Source organism: Hibiscus syriacus, unplaced genomic scaffold (assembly GCF_006381635.1).
Source record: "Hibiscus syriacus cultivar Baekdansim isolate YM2019G1 unplaced genomic scaffold, ASM638163v2 tig00110384_pilon, whole genome shotgun sequence".
Classification (NCBI taxonomy): Eukaryota; Viridiplantae; Streptophyta; class Magnoliopsida; order Malvales; family Malvaceae; genus Hibiscus; species Hibiscus syriacus.
This window is the reverse complement of record NW_024062715.1, coordinates 7,963,554-7,986,324: the sequence shown is the minus strand read 5'-3', so window position 1 is coordinate 7,986,324 and position 22,771 is coordinate 7,963,554. Positions and strand designations below refer to the sequence as shown.

Here is a 22,771-nt window from a genome sequence, read left to right as displayed (position 1 = left end):
TAAATGAGAGCTATAGGTATAATTGGCATGTCAAGAGTCGAGGGTCTAAGCGGTCATTTGGGACATATATGTATCACTTGGAACATTTATGAGGTCCTTTGAGACATATACTTGGTCATTGGAATATGTATATGATTCTTAAGAATTTCTATGTGGTCCTTATAGACATCTTATCTGGCACTTTGGTGCATTTTTACACAGCACTTCGGTGCAATTCTATGTGGCACTTCGGTGCATTTATACGAGCTGTTGTGACAGCATAGTGCACAACCTCATTGTATTCACATACCTTAGTTCTCAATATTGTATCATGGTCTAATGAATGAATTAATATGAATTCATAATTGTTACACTGATAAGTTTATATGTGAATTACATGAGTAAATAAGTTGCATTGCATGGATGCTTTATATTTTATTTCATTATAATATTATTACATATCATGCCTCACTAAGTCGATGACTTAGTGTGTGAGTGTTTCACATGTAGGATCCGAGCAAGAAGACGAGCAAGATTAGACAGCTGGGACAACATTACTCCTACAACTATCATATCAGAAACAAGTTAAACAGTAGATCATTTTGTTATGTAAATAAATGTTGGCATGTAATCCAAGGTTTAAGTTGTACATGCTCTGAGTATTTTATTTGTGAACCTTGTATAAACCTATGTAAAATATCGTATTTTCTTAATATAAGTCTAAATATTTTATTAATTTGTATAAGTATATTGTTTTAAAAAGTCAATGTGACACCTCAGATTCGTATCGGCTCGGATACGGGTTGAGGGTGTTACATTTAATAGTATCAGAGCTATGGTTTAGCCGATTCTAGGCATAAACCAGAGTTTAGAGTGTATTTTAATGAATACATGCCAACATATAGTGAGAACTTCTGATTTGATATAGAAATGAGTATGTTGTCTTGCTAATAGAATGATATGTTTATTTTATTAGATGTCCGGACATATTAGCTCCCAAAGTGAAGCGGGAGAGGATAGGCCCGCTGAAAGCAGTAATTCACCTACCTTGGCCAGGCAAGGTAAAGGACAGACATCTCAGGAAATGCCTATGCAAGATCAGGACAAATTCTTCAGGACGTTGGACGTTATTCTGACGCGTCTCCAACCTCCTGCTCCATCAACTCCAAGAATGAATATAGCGAAAGAGTTGAGAGGATTAAGAGTTTCTGAATTTAAGGGAGAAGTCGAAGAAGGTTCGGTTGCGACAAATCTCTGGCTAAATGATTTGAAAATCATGCTAGATGGTCTACACTGCTCTGAAGTGAAGAAGTTAGATGGAGTTGCGTCTTTACTAAGGGGACAAGTGAGGATATGGTGGACGAACGTCACCATGAGGATGTCAAGTGACCAGTTGACTTGGTCTCTGTTCTTGAAAGAGTTTAAGCACAAGTATATTGGAGATCAGTTTATCCGGCAAATGAAGCAGAGTTTATAAACTTGAAGCAGATGAATCACTCCGTATATGAATACGAGTGTGAGTTCAATAAGCTGAGTCGATTTGCAACTGAGCTTGTTCCTACAGAGAAAGATGCTTGTGAATGGTTTGTGGATGGCTTACGCCCTAGATTGAACGAGATGTTGATAGTACTGAACTTGTCCTCATTCCAGGAGGTGATTAATTGTGCTAAAGCTCTTGAGATAGGTCAGAATGAAAGATTTGGGGATCAAATAGTTTAGAATTCGAAGAGAACGAGTGTTTCTTTAAGCTCAGCACCACCAAAAAATGAAGAGATTCGGGAATCCAACCTCAAGCTAGGTCTGAATCTGTTGCATCTTCTGCTAGAGGAGCAAGTCAGATGAGAGCTCGACAGACGCAGTCGGTGGGATCTAGTGCTGGGAAATCCAATCAGGGCCAAATAAGACAGTGTCAGCATTGTGGAAAAAATAATTTTGGGATATGTCGGATGGCTTCCGGAGCTTGTTTTCGATGCGGAGATGCCGAACATTTTATTCGAGATTGTTCGTTGATAGTTGGTGAGTCTGCACCATCCGAGATAATTGTTTATTCCTCACAAAGAGGACGAGGAAAAGGTAGAGGAAGGAACCAGTCTGAATCCTCTGCACATCCTAAGTTATGCTCAACTGCACAACCAGTCCGAGAATTCCCTGATGTTTTCCCTGTGAAGTTACCAGGATTAACTCCAGATAGAGAGGTAGAATTTCAAATTGAAGTGATGCCGAACAACTCCTATTGCAATGTCACCTTATCGTATGGCTCCGAAAGAATTGCAAGAGTTGAAGAATCAATTGCAAGAGTTGCTAGAGAAGGGGTTTATTCGACCAAGTGTGTCGCCTCGGGGAGCTATAGTATTATTTGTTAAGAAGAATGATGGTTCAATGCGTCTCTGCATTGATTATCGACAGCTCAATAAGGTGACCATCAAGAACAAGAATCCTCTTCGAGAAATTGATAACTTGTTTGATCAGTTAAATGGAGCTTCGGTATTTTCAAAGATTGATTTACGTTATGGTTATCATTAATTGAAGATTAAGGAGAAAGACATTCCGAATACCGCTTTTAGAACGAGATATGATCACTACGAGTTCATCGTAATGCCATTTGGAGTAACAAATGCACCTGCTGCTTTCATGGACCTCATGAACATGATATTTCAACCCTACTTGGACCAATTTGTAGTTGTCTTTACTGATGACATATTGGTATACTCGAAATCCAATTAAGAGCATAGCGCACATTTGATGATAGTTTTGCAAATTTTAAGAGATAAAAGCTTTATGCCAAATTGTCCAAATGCGAGTTTTGGTTAAATGAAGTAATTTTCCTGGGGCATGTGATCTCTGCAGATGGGATTCGGGTGGACCCTCACAAGATAAATGCCATAATGGATTGGGAAATTCCAAAGAATGTGTCTGAAGTTCAGAGTTTTCTTGGGCTTGCAGGTTATTATCGAAGATTTGTTAAGAATTTTTCGATGATAGTTCTACCTTTAACCAAGTTGATGAGAAAGAACGTATCATTTGTTTGGACTCCGAAGTGTCAAAAAAATTTTGAAGCGTTAAAGAGTATTTTAACAGAAACTCCTGTATTGGTTCAACCTGAATCTGGCAAGAATTTTGTGGTATTCAGTGATGCGCCCCATAATGGGTTGGGATGTGTATTAATGCAATAGGGGAAAGTGGTAGCATATGCATCGAGACAGTTAAAACCTCGTGAAAAGAACTATCCAACTCATGACTTGGAAATGGTTGCTGTAGTGTTCGCTCTCAAGATTTGACGTCACTACCTATATAGAGAACGTTGTTACAAAAAAAATTTGAGATTAAAAATAAGTTAAATAAATAAAGTTAGACAATTACCTTGCAGCCAGAGGAAACTCGATAGGAGCGTCTGTAATCGGCGTAAAAAACGACAAGTGATACCAGGCCCAAAAATGTAATAGTAACAGACATCCTACTACACCGGCTTTTCGACCACACTGGACAGTTGCAGCCTTGCAAAGCTCCCGATAAAGAAATGCCAAAATCATCGAGCCCTAACTGGTATTCCAGCACATAACGAAGTCTTCCAAATATCGTAGATATTGGGTGTGCTCCAAATTACCGGATTTGCTAGGTTATAATATCCCTCCGATCACTGGGAGAAGAAACGCTCGAGAAGCGAAAACATCCTCCTCGATAGACTTGTCTGTGACTTGGAATTCGGGCTCCAACCACATTATCATTACTCTATAGCCACTATAAATTCGGATGGTGGCCATTTTCCCAATACTTGGAGGATCAACGTCGCGGAGTCGTAAAAGTTATGACTCACGATGAGGGCTCCATTCATCGAAACACTGAGTTGGTAAGCGACATCTTGTAGAGTAATCGTCACTTCACCACTCGAGAAGTGGAACGAATGTGTCTCGAGGCACCAACGTTCGATCAGAGCCTCGATCAACGCAAGTTCACCTTGAAACCACGTAAAAATATGACCGGAAATAGACCAGATTGATGCAGATATACCATCATCCACTGATGCAGCTCTCTGGGTGTCATCCCCCGACTACGAATACTCTATTTGTCCTCCGACCCGCGTTGGGCCAACGAAACATGGACATTATCTATAAGCAACATATATTATCGGGTTGACATTTTTTGAGATTTTCGCACAACGTATGTTTTTTTCAAATTCTTTCAGATTCAAGGTTTGGAAAAATACCAAAACCCCAAACCCCTATTTATAACTTTACCCCAACTCTAAACGACTAGTTTTTTTCTAAAATCACACGTAATATTATTTCTTGGTCACCCGCCATTAAAAAAAATAAACTAAACTACTTACATGGCAATTTTTTTATATTTCTCAATAATAGTATGAGATTATTATATGATGACAAATCAATATCACTATTAATTTTTCACCGACGGATGACAAAACGAAACAAAAACGTAATATTATATATGATTTTAAAAACAAAATAACAAAAATGCGGAAATAGGTGGATGACTAACTACGTGGATTACCTAAAACTAAAACCTCTAACCAGCTAACAGCCAACTCTTAACAGGGCGACTTACATAGATTGTGTCATTGTGCAAACAAAATATTAATATGTCGTCTGTACCCATATCCCACACCCTCACCCTCACCCTCACCCTCACCCTTTCTTCCTCCAAAAGAACATAATGGTGGAGCTCACTGGGATGAGCACTCACCAAGAGAGGCTGCCTTCATATCCAGTGTGATTGACAGATCTGTTCGATTCTGGAAGGGAAATCCTGAGCAAATGGGATGATCTCTACATATTGATTTAAGACAAAATCAATCATTCCACTTGTATGAGCTATATACTGATCAAACCAGCACAGGTGCACCTCGGAACATCAGCTCCAGTGCACTGGCCCGCTCAAATAGTTTTCTACTTTTTAAAGGCTCTGCAATCTCCCCCCCCCCCCCCCCCCCAAAAAAAAAAGGCCATCAACTCAGTCGTTTACTAATATTACAGAAAGGTACCGCCTCGGCAACATATAATTATCATATTGCCCCCATTTCATTTTTTTTCATTTACTATACACGCTCTTTATCACCCAACCTGGCCTAATTTCAATGTTTTTTTAATCATATAAAGGAACTATGATGTGCTTATCTTTACAATCTCTTAAGACTGGTCATTTTCCAACATCACACCAGTCTATTAACAGAATACCAAAAACAGGCTTGTGAAAAAGACCAAACTTAAATCTATTTCAAATAGAAGACAAAAGAAGGTGAATAAAAAGGCCTGGTGACAAACACACTCGCAATTAACCTTCCTATGATTCATTAGGCCAGGCTCAACACATCATAAAAAATAAGGGATAACAGAATCAATAGGATGATGAAGATTTCAGTCTATTTTTCATTTCCTGGTAGACTGGTAGCGCAGCACTACCTTAATTCAAGTAGAAGCCAAAAGCAGGTCTGCAAAAAAGACCTGACAATAGCACACTTGAAATTAAACTTCTTATGATTCAGCTGACCAAACTCAATGAATCATAATTAAGAAAAACGCAATCAATAGGATGTCAAAGTTTCAGTCTAATTTCCATTTCCAGGTACATTGATGAGGGACAAAGTTGCATAACTCAAACCTATTTCAAACATGACTGATAGGAGGGTGAATTTATGTCTAATTTCCATTGCAGGATCGCACAACACCTTTCGGTAACTGGTAAAGATTAGAAAGAGACAACGTCCTAGGATCAAACTGACCTATATATGCATCCACAATTTTTCCAGCTATTCTCTTTGAAAGATTCTTGCAAAGTAAAAGTGCATTTCACAACAAAATGAACACATGACCAAAAATCAGAAAAGAAGCTCAGATTCCAATTGAAATTTTCATTCCACTTACATTTTCTGTAAGTAACAAGGTAAATTTAGGCACTGCGCATCCTCCCTCTACTCTTCTTTACAAAACTTAGTCGAATTTTCTTAAGGCATCTCCTCTTTCGAGCCATTTTCTCAGAAAAAGTCTCCCTCTTCTTCTCCTTCTTCACAGCTTTGGTTTTCTTCATATATCTTGAATCAACACGATAGGGCTTAGGTTCCACGGGCACCCCGTTTTTCAGAGCTTCATTATAAAGAGCATTGGCTCGATCAAGTCGGTTATGAGCACACCATTTCCCCATTAACAAATCATACGTCTTAATGCCAGGTTTACACCCATCAGCCTTCATCTTCTTAAAAACACTCATGGCATGCTCAATCCTCTCAATCCCACTCAAAATCTTCAGAAAGCCGTAATATTCTTTCTTGCCAAGCAGATCACCAAAGCCAGAAGATTTCATCCCGTCAATCATCTCATCGCCTTCATCAACTCGAGCAGCCTGATACAGACTGCGAATCATAATCAAGTAGCTATCAGCATTCGGACAACAACCCCATTCCCCCATCCTAAAAAACAACTTCATCGCATCTTCAGTTTTCCTAATTTTACAAAGATTATCAAGCAACACATTAAAAGTCTCAACATTTCTTGGAACCCCATAATAGTCCATATCAAGCAGAACTTTCTCAGCTTCCGAATGAAGCCGAAATGGATCTTTTTCCCTACAAAGCTTACAAACACAATCGAGCATTGCATTATACGCCATCGCACCAATCTCAAAACCACCCCTATACATTTCCCCAGCTAATCTTCTGGCCTCCTCAAGCTTCCCATCAACACACCAACCTTTGATCAATAAATCACATATCATCTCGTCCGGGAATATTTCATTGGCAGTGTCTTTCACCATCTTCTCAGCATAACTTGCATACCCATGTCCACACAATTTCTCCACTACCAGCCTCAGTGATTCTTTATCTCTTTTGAACCCATATCCTTCTCCATTCTCTCGAAAAAACCCAGAACTTGAGTTGGCCTGCCAGCACGAACCAGCCTATGAATGGATGATTTAAGAGTTTTAGGACCCGCGACAGATTTCTGACTGACGAGTAGATCATGGGCAGCTTTGAAATCTTTCCTTCGACCGAAGTAATCAATGAAAAACGAAAGCGTTTCATCGGTGTGGTTGAAATCGGGGTCCGATAGAACCCAATCGTGAAACCCTAAAACAGTTCGGCCAGCTTCAGGGGAGAGATTGAGGGTCTGGGAGATCAACAAAGGGGTTGGCTTGATATGAGAGAAGTGAAGCTGCAGCCTTGGGGTGATCGCGAGAGGATCTAAAGAAGGGTCATTGAGGAGCTCAGCCGAAAGGGATAAAGCAACAGGATCCGGGGTTGGGGATTAAGATTTTGGGTTGAGAAGGATTTAGAGATTAGAAATGATAATTTGGGGGAATGGGTTGGCGTAAAATAAGGTTTCGGATAGAGCAAAGTGTGGGGTTGAAACGCAGAAGGCGAAGAGATGCAACGGTGAAGAAGCCGACGGAGTTGCAGAGACGTCAGTGGCCGCATTTTGTTGAGAGAGTTAGATAAATGGGGTTTTGGAGAAGAGACTGAAAGGAAGGCAGTGACAAGAGAAAGAGTTGAGCTTTGATTTTGGAAAGTGGTGAAAAACCCTAGAACTCTTCTGCCATGAATTAGTAAATCAAGCCCTAATCTACAGTATTAAAATGGACCTTGGAAGAAAGCCAGATTTTACCTACATAGATGGGCTTGTTTGTTGAGTAGTATAGCACCTGGACTCATTTTGAATTTTTATTATTATTATTTTTAGAGAATTTATGTTTCATCTAATTATCTCTCTATGAGATAAGATCAGAAATAAAATATAAAACTTGTATATGTTTTTCAGGTAAATAAATTGTTGTTATTATCTGATGTCCAGGTTCGAGATTCAGGAATGTCAGGGGTGTGAGCGTTTAATGTCAAATGATAAAGAGTTATCTATGAATAAATATTGTTTTGTATTTATCCTAAATGAATAAAAAAGTATATGTTTCTTAAATTATTAGATAAGTCAAAAAGATAATTAAAATTAATAGTGATAAATGAAGATATTTTTAATCTTTAAATTCAGTTAATTTGATAATTTAAAAATTCATATAAAATTTATAGTTATACACCGTGAATGGACTCTATCCCTTCTACTTCTACAACAACTACTACTACTACTACTATTATTATTATTATTATTATTATTATTATTATTATTTAATTTTCAACCATGTACAATTATGTAAATTTCTAAATTTAAAACAATAATTCAGTAGTTCTTCTCTTTTATTTTTTATTTTCTAAATTTATTTCGTATATCTCAAAACGCAATTGTGGACCATGTACAAGTATATTGTATTCATCGAGAGAAAAAACATCATCATTTTGTAACGAGATTTATTCTATTTTTATAGACTATATATATTATATATTAAAAATATTGAAACATAATAGTTGACAAATAATGTAACACCTAGACCTGGCTTAGACAGTAGGCCTGAATCTAGACGGTCACATATCTTATTCAGAGATCATTTTAAGATTCAAAACTTACTTAAAATCCATTTCAGTAAATAAATATAATTAATGGTAAAATATGAAAATACATACGTAAATATATATACATATCATCAGAAGTCCTTATAGAAACGTGATCAGAACAAAAATATCAGTATAGGCGGTTTAATAACCAGAGCAATGATCGACGATGAAATCGACGGTAAAAACTCTTTGCTTAAACTTTTCTAGAAATAGAAAGTTATGAGAGAGAGAAGTTGATTTCCAAAAATGGAAAATGTTGGATTTTGGGGTTAAAACCATTAAAAAAGTATAATTACACTATACGTCCTTCAAGTTTCGATACTTTTTAATTTAGGTATAAATTTAGTGAAAATACAATTTAGTCCCTAAAATTTATCAAAATTTCAAATTAATTCTCAGAATAAATAAAAACAATTGGCCCCGAAATTAGGGTGCGACAACTCACCCCCTTTAAAAAAATTTGTCCTCGAAACTTACCTAGTTTGAACAAATACGATAATAGAACCTTGAAATCTATAAACTCATTCCAACTCTACGGACTGGCCTATGGAAATATGAATTGTCACATAACTCTAGGTATTCTCAATCGGAATATTGAAACCTCCAAATACAAAATATGATACGAAGGAATAGGTAGAACTAGGATCAAATAAAGCAAAGTATGAAACTAAATAAATAGTGACGGTACCTGCAATCACATCAGGCTCATCGCGATCATGTCGATGTCTGAAAGCATATACCAACCCAGGCTGTCTGGCCTCAGTCCGAGTTGTACCCCTACTCTGAGAAGGTTAATCCCTACTAACAGACCCATATGCTCTCTACTAACTATGACCCCAAGCTAGTGTATGAATTGTACTCAAAGTACGAGCGGGAGTTTGAACTGGTGTCTGAACGGTGGGAGTTAACCTGGATAATCCCTCAAGAAATGGTCGTCGGACCCATATTTAAACAAGTACCCATCTTCTTCCTATACTCTCCAAAATGATGCCTCCCACAATACTCAACGTGGGTAGAGATGGTACTCTAGGAAAACCACCCTGACTAGAAGCGGAAATTATCGGAGTGACCAATGCTGCAGGTCTGGAACTCATACTACCTTTCTGAGAAGACTCGTCCCTATTTCTCTTGCGAGGACGCAAAAAACATCTCCAGAACCAGAAGATCCCCTGAATTAGTTTCTATCTCTATCTCGGTCTCTATCCCCCATACAGTCTATGTTCACTCGTTCCATCTCCTTAGCAATCTTGGCTACATCTACCAAGGTATCAAAATTTTTCTCCTAGTGAGTAGCAATCTGATCCTTGATCTCATACCTCAGTCCATTTTCAAACCTTAGGCACAGATCCACCTCGTTGTCCACCAAACCCAAAGCATATTAATTCAGTCTAATAAACTTGATCTCATAATCCATAAGAGACATATCACCCTGATCTAAACTCTGAAACTTCTTATGTCGCTCTATAAGTACCTTTCTCTGATTTAGGGACTTTGAAAACATCCCTTAAAAAGATCCCAAGTCAATTGATCCCTCAGGATACTCCAGAAAATTGAATTCCACTATCTTATTCCTTCATTCTTAAGAAAAGCTAGTGCTCCCTTCAACTTCTACTCAAGCCTTAGAACCATCTCATCCATAATCCTCTCAGTATATTCCAACAGTACTCAACATCTGTCGAAGGTCCTCCAATAATGCCTTTAAACGGAACCACTCTAACAACCATACCAGTGACGTAAATATATCCACATCAAACATATTAGCAGGAGCTATAGCTGTTATCTGAAAACATACGGTAAATAGCTCTGTCTATGGCACCTGATCCATCTCAGCATACACATTCTCAGTAACGAGAGGATCTCTCATAGTGTAACCGGATCCTCTCGGGAAGTATATGGATGAACACAAGGAACAAGAGGATCTCTAACTAACAATGGGTCCTCTACATAAACAAAGGTTAGGCCGTTCACCCATGACCCCGGTTACGGCCTGTTCTACGACCTCGGACACTCATCTTATTAGATCTAATAGGCATAAAAAAATTTAACCAAAGTTAGACTGAAATCAGAATTCTCGAATCTATTTAAAAATCGTAAAATAAGGTGACACGATGTTTGTAAATTTCAAAAAATATCTTTATGAAAATACAGTATTTGGACACATCCACAATCCGAGTGTTTCAAACTGAAAGCTCTAATACCACCAAATGTAACCCCTTAGACTCAGCCTAGACGGTCCCAAATCTAGACTGTCACATATCATATTCAGAGATTATTATTAGATTCAAAATGTACTTGAAATCTATTTCAGTAAATAAATACGATTGACGGTAAAATATGAAATATATAATGGTAAATATATATACATATCATTAGAAGTCCTTATGGAAACATAGTCAGGACAAAAATATCAGTATACATATACATACTGAGTACAATAAAAATATATGTCACCAAAGTATAACACAAAGGGACATACATAAATATACGGTGATATAAAAATGAGAAGATATCGGTCATTCTGATGCCAAGTCTGCTAGCCTACTGTCAGATAGTAAATAAAAAGTTAAATATTAAAAAATGAGCTAAAAATCCCAGTGTGCTCCTTACGATATATAAAACATATTGATAAAATATTTTGGTAGAAGTTTTTTATATAAAAACAGGCTCTTTAAAACATGAACACTTTTCCCTTTCAACCACCAGAACGTGTAGGTTCCCCTGAACCATACACCAACATGTACGCCTGGTAAGGATCTTATACTCATAGCATAAAGGCCTGCGGTAAGGACTTACCCTGTGCATAAAGCATAGGAACTTGCGGTAAGGTCTTAGTCAATGTACAAAGCAAAAGTGCTTGCTGTAAGATCTTACAAGTCAGAGACTAGGCCTGAGATACTTCCTCCAATCATACCCCCCGATGATAGTAAATATGCATGAGTTTGAGTGAAAACAAAATTTTAATTTAATAAAACATTAAAACATACCATTTTCAAAATCAGATACAAAATATGGTAACCAGAGATTATGCCAGAGTATACGTAAATCAGAGATAAGAAGTCAGAGTATGTTATAAAACAGATGTCATGAAGTCTGAATATTTAAATTTCCAAAACAATTTAGACAGATAGTTTGAAACAATATTGTATACCAAATAAGAATAGACGTGTACCGATCTGAGAAGTCTGAGATGGTAGCCTACTTTCAGGTCTGCCTATCACGATCTGTGGCAGTGCTAGTCCCTACGAATAAAAAATCTAACTCAAAATCCTAACATAAAATAAATAATAAACTTTAATTAAACAATTTACGATAACCTACTAGTCACTCTCGAAGAACATATAATCTATTGATCTATCGGATGAGAAGTACAGATCATGCCGACCCTTGGTCAGGGGAATTATGGGTATATTCACAAAAATATAATCCCAGATTAATTTCATAATCAAATCCCAAATAAATAAGCTGAAATGCTAAAAGTACTAAGAATTTTTCATACTAATAGGCTCAATTCAAGGCTTTCGAGTCAAAATTAAGCAAAATAGGCTACAAAATCGGACTCAAGATATCGAAAAACCACAAGATAAGTGACCAACTGTCAAAGGCATGGTCAAACGATGACGAGCAACGGTGTTGATCAGCAACGATCAACGGTACAGTCAATGGTGCCGCTGTATTGGTTCGGATGGATCGATCTGACTGGCCGATTTGGTATTTGGGCCAGATCAAATTTGGGTGTGGGCTGAATGGATCGACGGGTATGTAGGCGATTAATACGGTCGAGTCAGATCATGTCAGTGGGTTGTGTCTAACCCGCTTCTAGAAGCCCACCAGGAAGTGAACATCCCCCACGTGCAGCGATGATACATGAGAGCGTGTGGAATAGTTTAAGGTGGCTAAAAATTACAAAAAAAAAATTTATAAAAATATTTTGAAGCGTTTTAAGGAACTCACAAGGCTCGGTTCACCTCGGTGAACGACAGAAATCTCGATATCGACTCGTAGAAATTTTACTTTCTATCACACTCTTCTCATTGGCGACTATGACGACAAAGTGACCACCACTAGACTCGGGAAGATGCAAAGACTCCGATGGTATAGAAGGTGTAGCAATTGGAGCAACGATCGATGTTAAAAACTCTTTGCTTAAACTTCCTAGAAATGGAAAGTTATGAGAGAGAAAGAGAAGCTTATTTCCAAAAGTGGAAAATGTTGGATTTTGGGGGTTTTAAACCAATCAAAAGAAAAAGGTATAATTACAATATAGGTCCTTTAGGTTTTGATATTTTCTAATTTGGGTATAAATTTAACAAAAAATACAATTTAATCCCCAAAATTTATCAAAATTTCAAATTATTTCTCAAAATAAATTAAGAAAAAATTAACCCCATAATTGGGGTGTAACAAATAAAATATTCAAAAATTAATAATTGTGTTTGAATAAAACAATTTATAAATAATTTAATATTGAATGTTAAATAAAAGGTTTAATTAATTTTAAAACATAGTAAAATTAACATTTTTCATTCAAGTACTTAAAGTATACAATAATTTTTATTTAACTACTGAGTGTATTTTGTAACACCCATAGCCCGTATACGTCTCGAAATATGAGCTAAAAATGTCACATCAACTTGACAGACATTCACTGAACATAAATACTTAAAATTTGTTTCGTTTTAAAACATTCCTATTTAAATTTATAAAACATTTTTCTTAGTCAATGAAGTCATAAACTAATATTTAAACTTCAAAAACAAATCCATTTTCAGATAGCAATTAGGCAGTTTAGTGATGTTTCATAAATTATATAATATTGATTAAACACTATTTAATTTTTTTTAAAACCATTTAAAATATATTAGCATAAATAATGGATCATTCATAAATACGAATATAACTAGTTTAATCAAAATAAAATGGTCCTAGTTACTATTACATACCATTTAAAATAAAACCGATAAAGCAAACTGATAACATAAATATACACGCCACTACAAGTCAAAAGTAACATTAAAGATGTCTTATGCTAATAATGTAGACGATCTCCAAAAAAATGCTCGAGAGGCTCATTACTGCACGTCTGTATCGCTATTAGAACCTACACATTAAAATCATCACGCGCTAAGTATAACTTAGTGAGGCAGTAATAAGCTAAGGTGAGATAAAACATGAAAAATATCATAAATACGATAAAACATTAAAAATAATTTGAAATAAAACATTAAATTTTCAAACCGACTTATTGAAGTCCAGTACTTCACCGTAACCTGAAAATCAACTTGTTCCATTTTCTTATAAAACCATGATAAATCATATCAGATAACATAAACATAACATATTATGTGTCAACTTAACATGTTCATAACTTATATTTCATTTTCATAGCCCAAAGTATATTTAAGAGAGTATAAGGTACGTGAGTTGAACATAAGGTGCACACTAGGCACTTCACGATGTCAATCATAACATATCATAAGATGCACTCCAAGTGCAGATCGTAACACTTGACTTGAAAATATTCAACTTAATGACATGTCAAATGTACCTACGACTCTCAATACAATATACAATGGACTTTTAATTCATAATATAATAATTTATTATTCAACGTATGAAAATCATAAATATTTAATATTCATTCTCATAAACTCATATTTGGACAGTTCATACCCTAAATCATCCATAAAACATTTATATAAACATTATGGAAATAATTTATAATTAAAGTAAAAAAATGCTTGAAAAATAATATGAGGTTGACTTATCTTAAGTCATCCTTAAATATAAATAATAAATAAATAAATTAAACTCACCTTTGCCTCAGTACCGAACCTTTTATGTGACTTTTCGAATTCCACTCTCAACTTTACCAAACTTGCAATTTGATTCCAATCAACTTTCTAACTTAAAATTCCAGCATTTCAATGTTGAAAACTTGCATTGAACACGCCAAACTTCACATTTTAGCAATAATATCCCACAATTCTCAAAACTTATTTATTAGCCTTTTTACTAACTCAAGCTTCCAAATTGATCTCCAAATCACATAAAACACTTCTAATATCATTTCTATACCATAGGAAAATTTTCAATAATTTTCCCCAATTTCCTCCCTATGGCCGAACCTACATAGTACTTTAGGACAAGGTTTTCATTCAATCTCAAGAACAAATTCATCTTTCTTACATTAAATTAATTCTATTCTAACCATCACAACATCAAATTGAATCAATTTCCACCAATTCTTCATAAACCCTAAAGTGACTGAACTTAATATAAGCATGTATAAGTAATTTTAATCATCATACATGCTTTAGAATCAATCTCCAACGTCAAAAACTTAAAAATCCTTCATCAATTCTTCAAAATATATAAACCCTAATTCTCAATCTTAACATACAAGCATCTTCACCATGTAATATTTATACCAAATTATAGAGAATTTCATGTAGATTAATTCTTTATTTCACAACTTAGTCCAAAAATTAATCATGTAAGCTTAAAAATAAAAAATACAATCTTACCTTGGAAAAGAGTGAAGTGTCAGCCTATGCTTGTTCAAGAATGTGTTTAATGTATTGATTATTATAGTATTTAACAACCTTAACATATGGCTACTTTATAATATAATTGAATTTAAAATTCAATTAATAAGAAATCTCAAAAATACCATTAATGAAACTTGATAATTACCAATTTCCATTTCATTATCTTCCATTTTTCAAAAATTGCATTTTAGTCACTAAAATTCCACTGTTTGTCCAAATCTAAAAAGGTACACTTATCGGAGCTAAATTTCTCTTATATAAAATATGTAAATAATGTTTCCAACAATTATCTAACATTCTTCAAATTTTCGTGAAATTCTAACTTGACCCGATTATCCGATTTCTATACCGAACTTTAACTCTTTATAGATTTTAACACAAATCTCATACCGAAAATCTAATTACCACGAAAATTCTTGTTATAGGCCAAACTGTTCATTTATGGGATAAAATATATAGTTTTTTCATAATTAAATTTTTGGTCCTAAACTTTTCAAAATTTATACTTTAGTCACTAAACTTTTAAAACTTACATTTTAGTCACTAGCCAAAATTTGGGGTATTACATATTTGTTATCGAAAGATAGACTTTAAAATGAATCTTTTCTTTGAAAGAATAATAAAATTATATAAAGTTGAGGAACTAAATTGAAAATATAAAAAAATATTATCAAAAAGAGAAACTGAAAATACATAGATATTCTAAAATGATTTAGGAGTTTGTGTTGTTAGACAAAACATTAATCTGAGAAATAGAACAATGAAATAATAATCAAAATAAACAAATATTATTATTGAATCGAGCAACACAAAAAAATTAAAATTAACGAACAAAATTGTTTACTCGTATCTAGATATAGATTGGATGAGCAGAGTTAGATATACAAAAGAAGAAGTTTTGCTAAGGCATGTATGAACAATTTCCTTACTATAGATTCGTGATCTCCTCAGTGTTATGAGTAACATTGGATGTCATTCTCCCAAGATACAATAACAAACAATCACAGTAGTAAGCACAATAATAGTGATTAATCGAACACAATCTTTTTTTCTCTATCATAAAAAAGAATGAATTTGGGATAAAATTTCTAAGTCTTTTCCCATTCTAAAATTGTGTCTCAGCAAGCCTTTATATAGTGGAAAGGAAATAAATTGAAAGGCTAAGACCGTTTGATGGAGGGACTTGACTTTTAATGAAGAGAATTAGTGAAAGAACAATAAATAAGATTGTATGGATGCAACTTTAAATAAAAAAATTCACAAATCTATTTATCAACTAACATGACTTATTATTAATATGTCTATTTACCAAGTAACATAACTTATTATTAATTGCATCAATCAATTATTTTTTCAACATGTATTTTAAATTTGGTTAAAAATGATTTAACATGAAGGAGGGGATGAAGGAATAAGAAAACCATAGACTAAAACGCAAAATTGTCAAAATATTCATTTAAAATTTTTGAGTGACTCAAAAATTTTAAATTTGAACTTGATTCGAACTTGAAAATCGACTCAATAATTTATGAATCAAATAACTCAAAATTGAAAAGAAAAAAAATAATTTTTTTGAGCCAGATTAAGTTTTACTCACCCTAAAAGAATGCATTACACTTGTATATTGGATGTGAATCCCCCACCCAAAAAAATTGAATAGTCTAGGGTGATTACGAGATAATATCTATTCAAAATCTTTTTTAACTATTTACAACGCACACACCCTACAGACGCGACTGCTTGAACTCAGGATCTCTATGGATAATAAACACACTTTAATTGTTGAGGCATGAGTTAAAATGCTCTAAAATTTTAAATAAAAAACAATTACGTGGATTTTAAGAAAGTATGATTAAGTAAGGTAGGGCATGAATATGATGAATACAATTGGGTCCAAAAATACAGCGGGAATTGAATGTGAATGGAAAGAAAAAGGACCACAAAGCTTCCATGCGAGCGACTGCAACGTCAAAATCCCAATTGAATTTATTGGATCTTGCGACTATCACTCTTCCACCATTTCAGTCTTTGTCTGTTGTCCTCAGATTTGCAGTCATTCATATTCTATTATTTCATATCCATACACCCTTGTATTGTATCATTCAGAGCGCGTATATATTTGTAATTTTGGCTGTGAATTTCTCTTATTTGCTACGTTTCGTTCGTGTAGCAGTTCAATTATTATACACTTATACGTAGGGATGGGAATTTAGTTTGAGTTCGATGAGTTTCGACTTGATTTAATTTTATTTTTGTTGTAAATTCGAATATAGGTTCAGATTGGATTTTTTGAAGTTTGATGTCAGGTTGGGTTCAAGTTTATGGTAGAAAGCTTCGACTCAGTTTAATATAATATTATATTTATCCCATATATGTTTATGGCTAATTATAATAACACTCTTCTTTATTTTACCTAATAAAAATATATGTATCAGGATGGGTTGAGTCTGAGCTTTCACCTAAAATATCTGGTTAGATTTTGGGTTTGATGAAACCCTCTTAAACCAGAGTTGGAGCGAATAGGGATGATAACAGGTCGGGTCATATTTTTTCCTGCTTCGACTCCGACCCGAAAAAATTAAAAAGAGAAAAGAAATCCTATGATTTTTGAAATACCCATAAATTAAAAATATCATATTTTTCAATAAAATAGTAAAAAAATTAATGTTTCGTTTTTTTCCTTTTAAACAAAAATAAAGAACAAAAGAACTCTTAAAAGAAAATAACATCTGGGTAATGAAATAAAAAGCAAAGTTAAATGGCTTTAAACTTCAAAGTTCAAATATTTGAGCGAGAGACTTGAGAATATGAGATGAAAGGAAAAAATGAAATGAAAAATATATAGGGTGGCATTTTCGTAAATAAGTTAATGTATTAGTTAAAATATCTGGGTCGGGTGGGGTCGAGTCAAACTTTTTTAACTTTAAACCGGACTCTGACCTGAACTCGAAAATCTTCCATACTAAATCTGACCCAAACTCATTTTTTTTTAAAAAAAATATGCTCTTATCGAGTTGGATTGGGTCAAAACTTGTCAGACTCAGATTAAATTGTCACCCCTAAGAGTGAAGGAGTTTATTTTTCATGTCAAACTCGGATGAGTCAAAAACCTGATCTAACCTATGATAATCCCAACTTGTATGCCAATTTCACTCATGTTTATATATATATATATCTCTTTAGATGTAATAACTATTATTAGGATGATTAGATAAGTATAAATAGATGACTTACATTAATAGTAATAAATAAAAAAATAAAAAGCTCAAAATGATATTAAATAAATATAAAATTAAAATATATTTGTGTGCGCACGCGTGTATGTGTGTGTGCGTATGTGCATGTGTGTTATGGCACAAGTGATTGGGAGTTAGGAATTTGAACTTATGAGGTAAGTTCGAATTCTATCACAGTCACTATTGGTGGTAATATGTAAATTCTTATGAAAATTCCAATTGGATTTTAAATATGCCTTGACCTTGGACTGGACGAGCCACCCTAACCTAAACTTTTTTTGTACCATATATATATATATATATATATATATATATATATGACTGAAAATAAAAGAAAATTTATAGGTTGAGAGTTGAGTTTTAAATACATTTTCGATTAAAACTTTGTTTTTCAGAAATCTTGTATCTGACAAACTCAATTGACAAGTAACTAGTACTTACAGTAATTCTTTGATATATGGCTCTGTATAGATTCATATACTATAAGAAGAAGAAGAAGAAACCATTATAATATACATATAACAAAACCCTAAGTAAATTGGATTTTTAAAAAGTTATACAAGGAGCATTTGTTCATATGAATCCTAATTTTCATAACAATGATGCAGTTTCTCAACATGCATGGCTTATACATGCATATATATATGTATATATGTATATGTAATTAAAACATTAGAATCAATGACATACATATAATGCAAAAGATTAAAGTACAAATCAACTACCAAATGAAAAACTCTCTATAATGCACAAGTATTAAGCATCTTACCTGCTGCATTATGGATTTAATTAATGCACCTGAAGAACTAATTGAAAATCACTGCCACTGCTCCATCTCTTCTCCTGGCTGATATATATATAACTAAGAACCTTTATTGTAATATTATCTCAACTTTTCTGCATAAAATGCAGTTTAAGCAATCATTCCTTCATCAGCAATCTGTATCATTTTGATCATCTCCGTGGTGTTCATCATCTTGTGTATGAATGAGGCCGGTGTTTACGTTTAACGGAAAAGGCTTTATCGAACTCATCGTGACGGAACTCGATAGAAAATTTGAGCTCAAAAATTGCAGATAATTCATTTGCCTAGAATCATTGCCGTCTGGAGGATACGTGGGAAAAAAGGAAGCCATTGTCGTGGTTGGAACGGTGGATGATGACGAAGACGGCAACAAGGCACTCGTCGTGTTACCGCTGAAGAAGTTTTCGGTTTGGGGCACCATTAATCCATGGTGTCCGAACCGAGACAAAGACAGATTTGGAGGCTCCCAATGGTAATATGAATTCAAAGGCATACCATTGTTTAAGAATCCAGGAAATGGGAATGAGTGGTTAATGGGAAAACCCTTTGATGATGTTCTTCAATATTTCCACCATGATTTCCATGATCGATCCATTTCCCCTTATCTCTTTTACCTCCAATTCTCTGATCTTCGTCTTCACCATCTTTCATCAACATCGAATTCGGGTCAAAAAACGGAGGATTATTCAATTCGTGAGGAACCAACAATGACTGATGAAACTGATTGAATCCCACAGGCATTTGAAGTGGAGGTAGTTTATCGATGTCATCTTTATTAGCTTCAAGTAACCAATCAACCACCTTGCTCGGCTGACCAACACCGAGCCTCTCTTGCAAATCGTATAATTGAATAGCCGTGGGCACCGAAAGCCTAATTCGCCGGTCCCTTAATCCCCTTACCGTGCAAACTTTGCTATGCCGATCTTTTCCTCCGGAAGAACGCGAAACTCTCACAATCCTTGGGTTTCTAAACGAAGACCACTGCCTTGAACTCGATGATGATGATGGCCCCTTCGACAACTTGCCGCCGCCGCCGCCGCCGCCGTCGTTGGCTTCACCCTCTTGCTTTGCTTCCCTTGTACTCGAGATCATCTTACTCTCCTCATCATTCATAAAACATATGTTATCAAGCTGAAGATGATATGAAAGTATCCGTCAGACAATCAATTTGCCCTACTTCACGCTTCTTTACAATATATTCATATACAAAAAAAAATTGAGTTTTAAGATCAAAGTAAAATTTGCCCCAAGTAAAATTAGGGTTTAGAACTAGGGTAAAATTTTCAAAAACGAATTTAAATGCAGTTGAAACTATTATAAGTTAATCAAAGAAATTCCCATTTTTGTTCCAAAAAAAGATGAGTTTGGGAATCAAACAAAACCAGTTTTTTCCCTAAAAAAATCCAGATCGATGCATATGACGAACTTACTTAAAATTGTAACAGATGAGAAATGTTGCAGCAGATATACACGGGTCTAGTTTGTCTTCTTTCTCGACAATACTTCAGAAGGTTACGGAACTTGAAGTACGAGAAAGTTGCAGAGACAGCAACGGAGATGTAAAGCTAATTTTAGCTTTCAAACGCTTAAACAACAATTCTGCTGAGAAGAAACCTAACAAAAAGAAAAAGAAAGAAGAAAACACAGCTGTTGGGAGAAAGATAAAGATGCTTGGAATTCCACTGCAGGCATGTTGGATGGTAATGTAAAAAAGGAAAAGCAGCGGCACATCTATGTCTACGTGGCATCACGCGAGCCGACACATCGACCTTCGAACCAATCTTATTAAACATATAGACCTTTCTCTTATCTCGAATCCGAATAACAGAGATTCAAATAATTCATAGTATACCACATACTGAACAATCACTGGTTTAATTATTGCACACCACGTCTCTTGGTCATCTACATTATTTCATCATGGTTTGAATAGCACACAAAGTAGAAAGTCTAACTTCACAAATATACATATTTGGGACCATTCAATACATGTACTAGAAAAGAAGGCTTATGCTTTACTGCAACTAGAATAGCTTTATATAATACATGCCTAGCTTGCTTAAATTCCACTTTGCTACATTGCAAAGTTAAAACCTCAAAAGAAAAAGGAAATTTAAGCAGAATTAGGTTAAAATGGAACCAAATGCTTTATCAGAATATTGCGGGGTTCAAAAGTTCTGGTTAGGAAATTTACATTATAGGGATAACTGTCTACTACGCTACACCTTGTAGAGGAGGGACCAATCTCTCTCTCTCTCTCTCTCTCTCTCTATATATATATATATATATATATATGTATGTATGTAACGTACGTATGTATAGCTTCTTTCAACAAGGACCACTCATATCTAAGGAAGCACTGAGATTTGCAAGCTGCAAGTTGGACCTTGTAAACTTATATAATAGTATACATTTTCCTCACTTGATTTAACTTCAGTTTGCAAATGATTTCGCGATGATCTGAACTCTAGGGAAATGAAATATGACTGAGTTGCATAAGTGTTCTGATTTGGAAATTTTGATTTATTGAGAATTTATTGCTGGAACATACTAATAAATCTCGAATTTGCTAATCACGGTTAACATATATATACCAAAATATAGTCAAAAACCAAAAGCCATAATAGCTAAGTTTCAGAGATAGCTTACAGTTGCAGCAGTTGAAAAGCTGAACATTATACCTCTATATTTGTATCGAAACAAGAAAAAAAAGAAGACCATAACAATTTGATGAGCCCTATGAACCTGCAGTATCAGATCTTTACAGCAAATTATTCAATACGACTAGAATTTATGCAGCAAATTACAAGAGGTGAATTAAGAGTCAAAGTCAACTATCCACCCTTTCAAGGCTTTATTATTGATTTAATCACATAAACAGAAGTCCGTGTTGATTTATCTCTGTCTTTGCAGGTGGGGAGAAATGGCATCAGGAGAAATTACGTGCACTGCTCTGATCATTTTCTTACATAATTATCGGATTTAAAATGGTCCCAGATTTCATACACACCTTGTTGGATCATTCTACTGCCATAACCATTAATCTTCTTCTTATCAGGAAGTTCCAATGTTTACTTCATTGTTTTTATCTCCAAATCTAAAGGGATAACACACACACACACATATATATATAACAAAAATGAAAAGGGTGTCAAAGTTTGTGTTTTTAGATGGATATTAGGCGAGTCTCGATTGTTCTTGTAGTATCTCCTGTTAATTCGAGTAAATGTAGAGTTTTATTTGGTGTTCTGTCTTTTTAGTATGTGTTTTCATTAGAGGAGTTGTTGGAAGTTTTTATTTAGGTGTGAACCAGAGATTCCTTTAAGGAATATCGTTTAGTTAAAAAAGAACTAATATTCATGTAAAGGTTTTTATGTTTGAGTCTTTGATATATCAATTACGAGCTTAGTATGTTATAGGAAAGTCAATAGTTATTCATATGCGTACCGGTTATTAATTCAGAATCGGATGCATATATTTTATGCAAATCTGTGTGATGGATATCTTAAGATGTATACTAAGACTTGCAATAGATAATAATTCAACATTTTTTCTCTGCAAATATAATTTTAAAGATCCCGAAATTAACGTTGTGTGTCTCGTTAAAAACCTCCCTAAACTTATACGGAAAAAAAGAAGACAACACAACTCGTTAAAAATAACAACTTCGAAAGATATAAACCCGAAAACCAACTACCAAAATCAACAAGGCACCCTGAGACACCAAACTCAAAGACTTCGGATTTGAACACCA

The 22,771-nt window shown here is 34.6% G+C and overlaps 1 protein-coding gene, 1 long non-coding RNA gene and 1 pseudogene across 2 annotated transcripts; 1 reads left to right on the top strand and 2 right to left on the bottom strand.

The window, feature by feature from the left end:
- Positions 1-1,435: 1,435 nt before the first annotated feature.
- Positions 1,436-20,398, top strand: LOC120122024. The gene is made up of 3 exons (XR_005516036.1): positions 1,436-1,448; positions 8,655-8,660; positions 20,323-20,398. It is a non-coding gene; the product is annotated as an uncharacterized LOC120122024 (long non-coding RNA).
- Positions 5,803-7,532, bottom strand: LOC120122021 (annotated as a pseudogene).
- On the bottom strand, positions 18,824-20,719 carry LOC120122022 (transcription factor TCP5-like). Its single transcript, XM_039141282.1, has 2 exons — positions 20,448-20,719; positions 18,824-20,148 (listed from the first exon to the last, which is right to left on the bottom strand). Exon 2 carries the CDS (start codon positions 20,128-20,130, stop codon positions 19,519-19,521), a length of 612 nt encoding a protein of 203 aa, XP_038997213.1. The 5' UTR covers positions 20,131-20,148; positions 20,448-20,719; the 3' UTR covers positions 18,824-19,518.
- Positions 20,720-22,771: the final 2,052 nt, after the last annotated feature.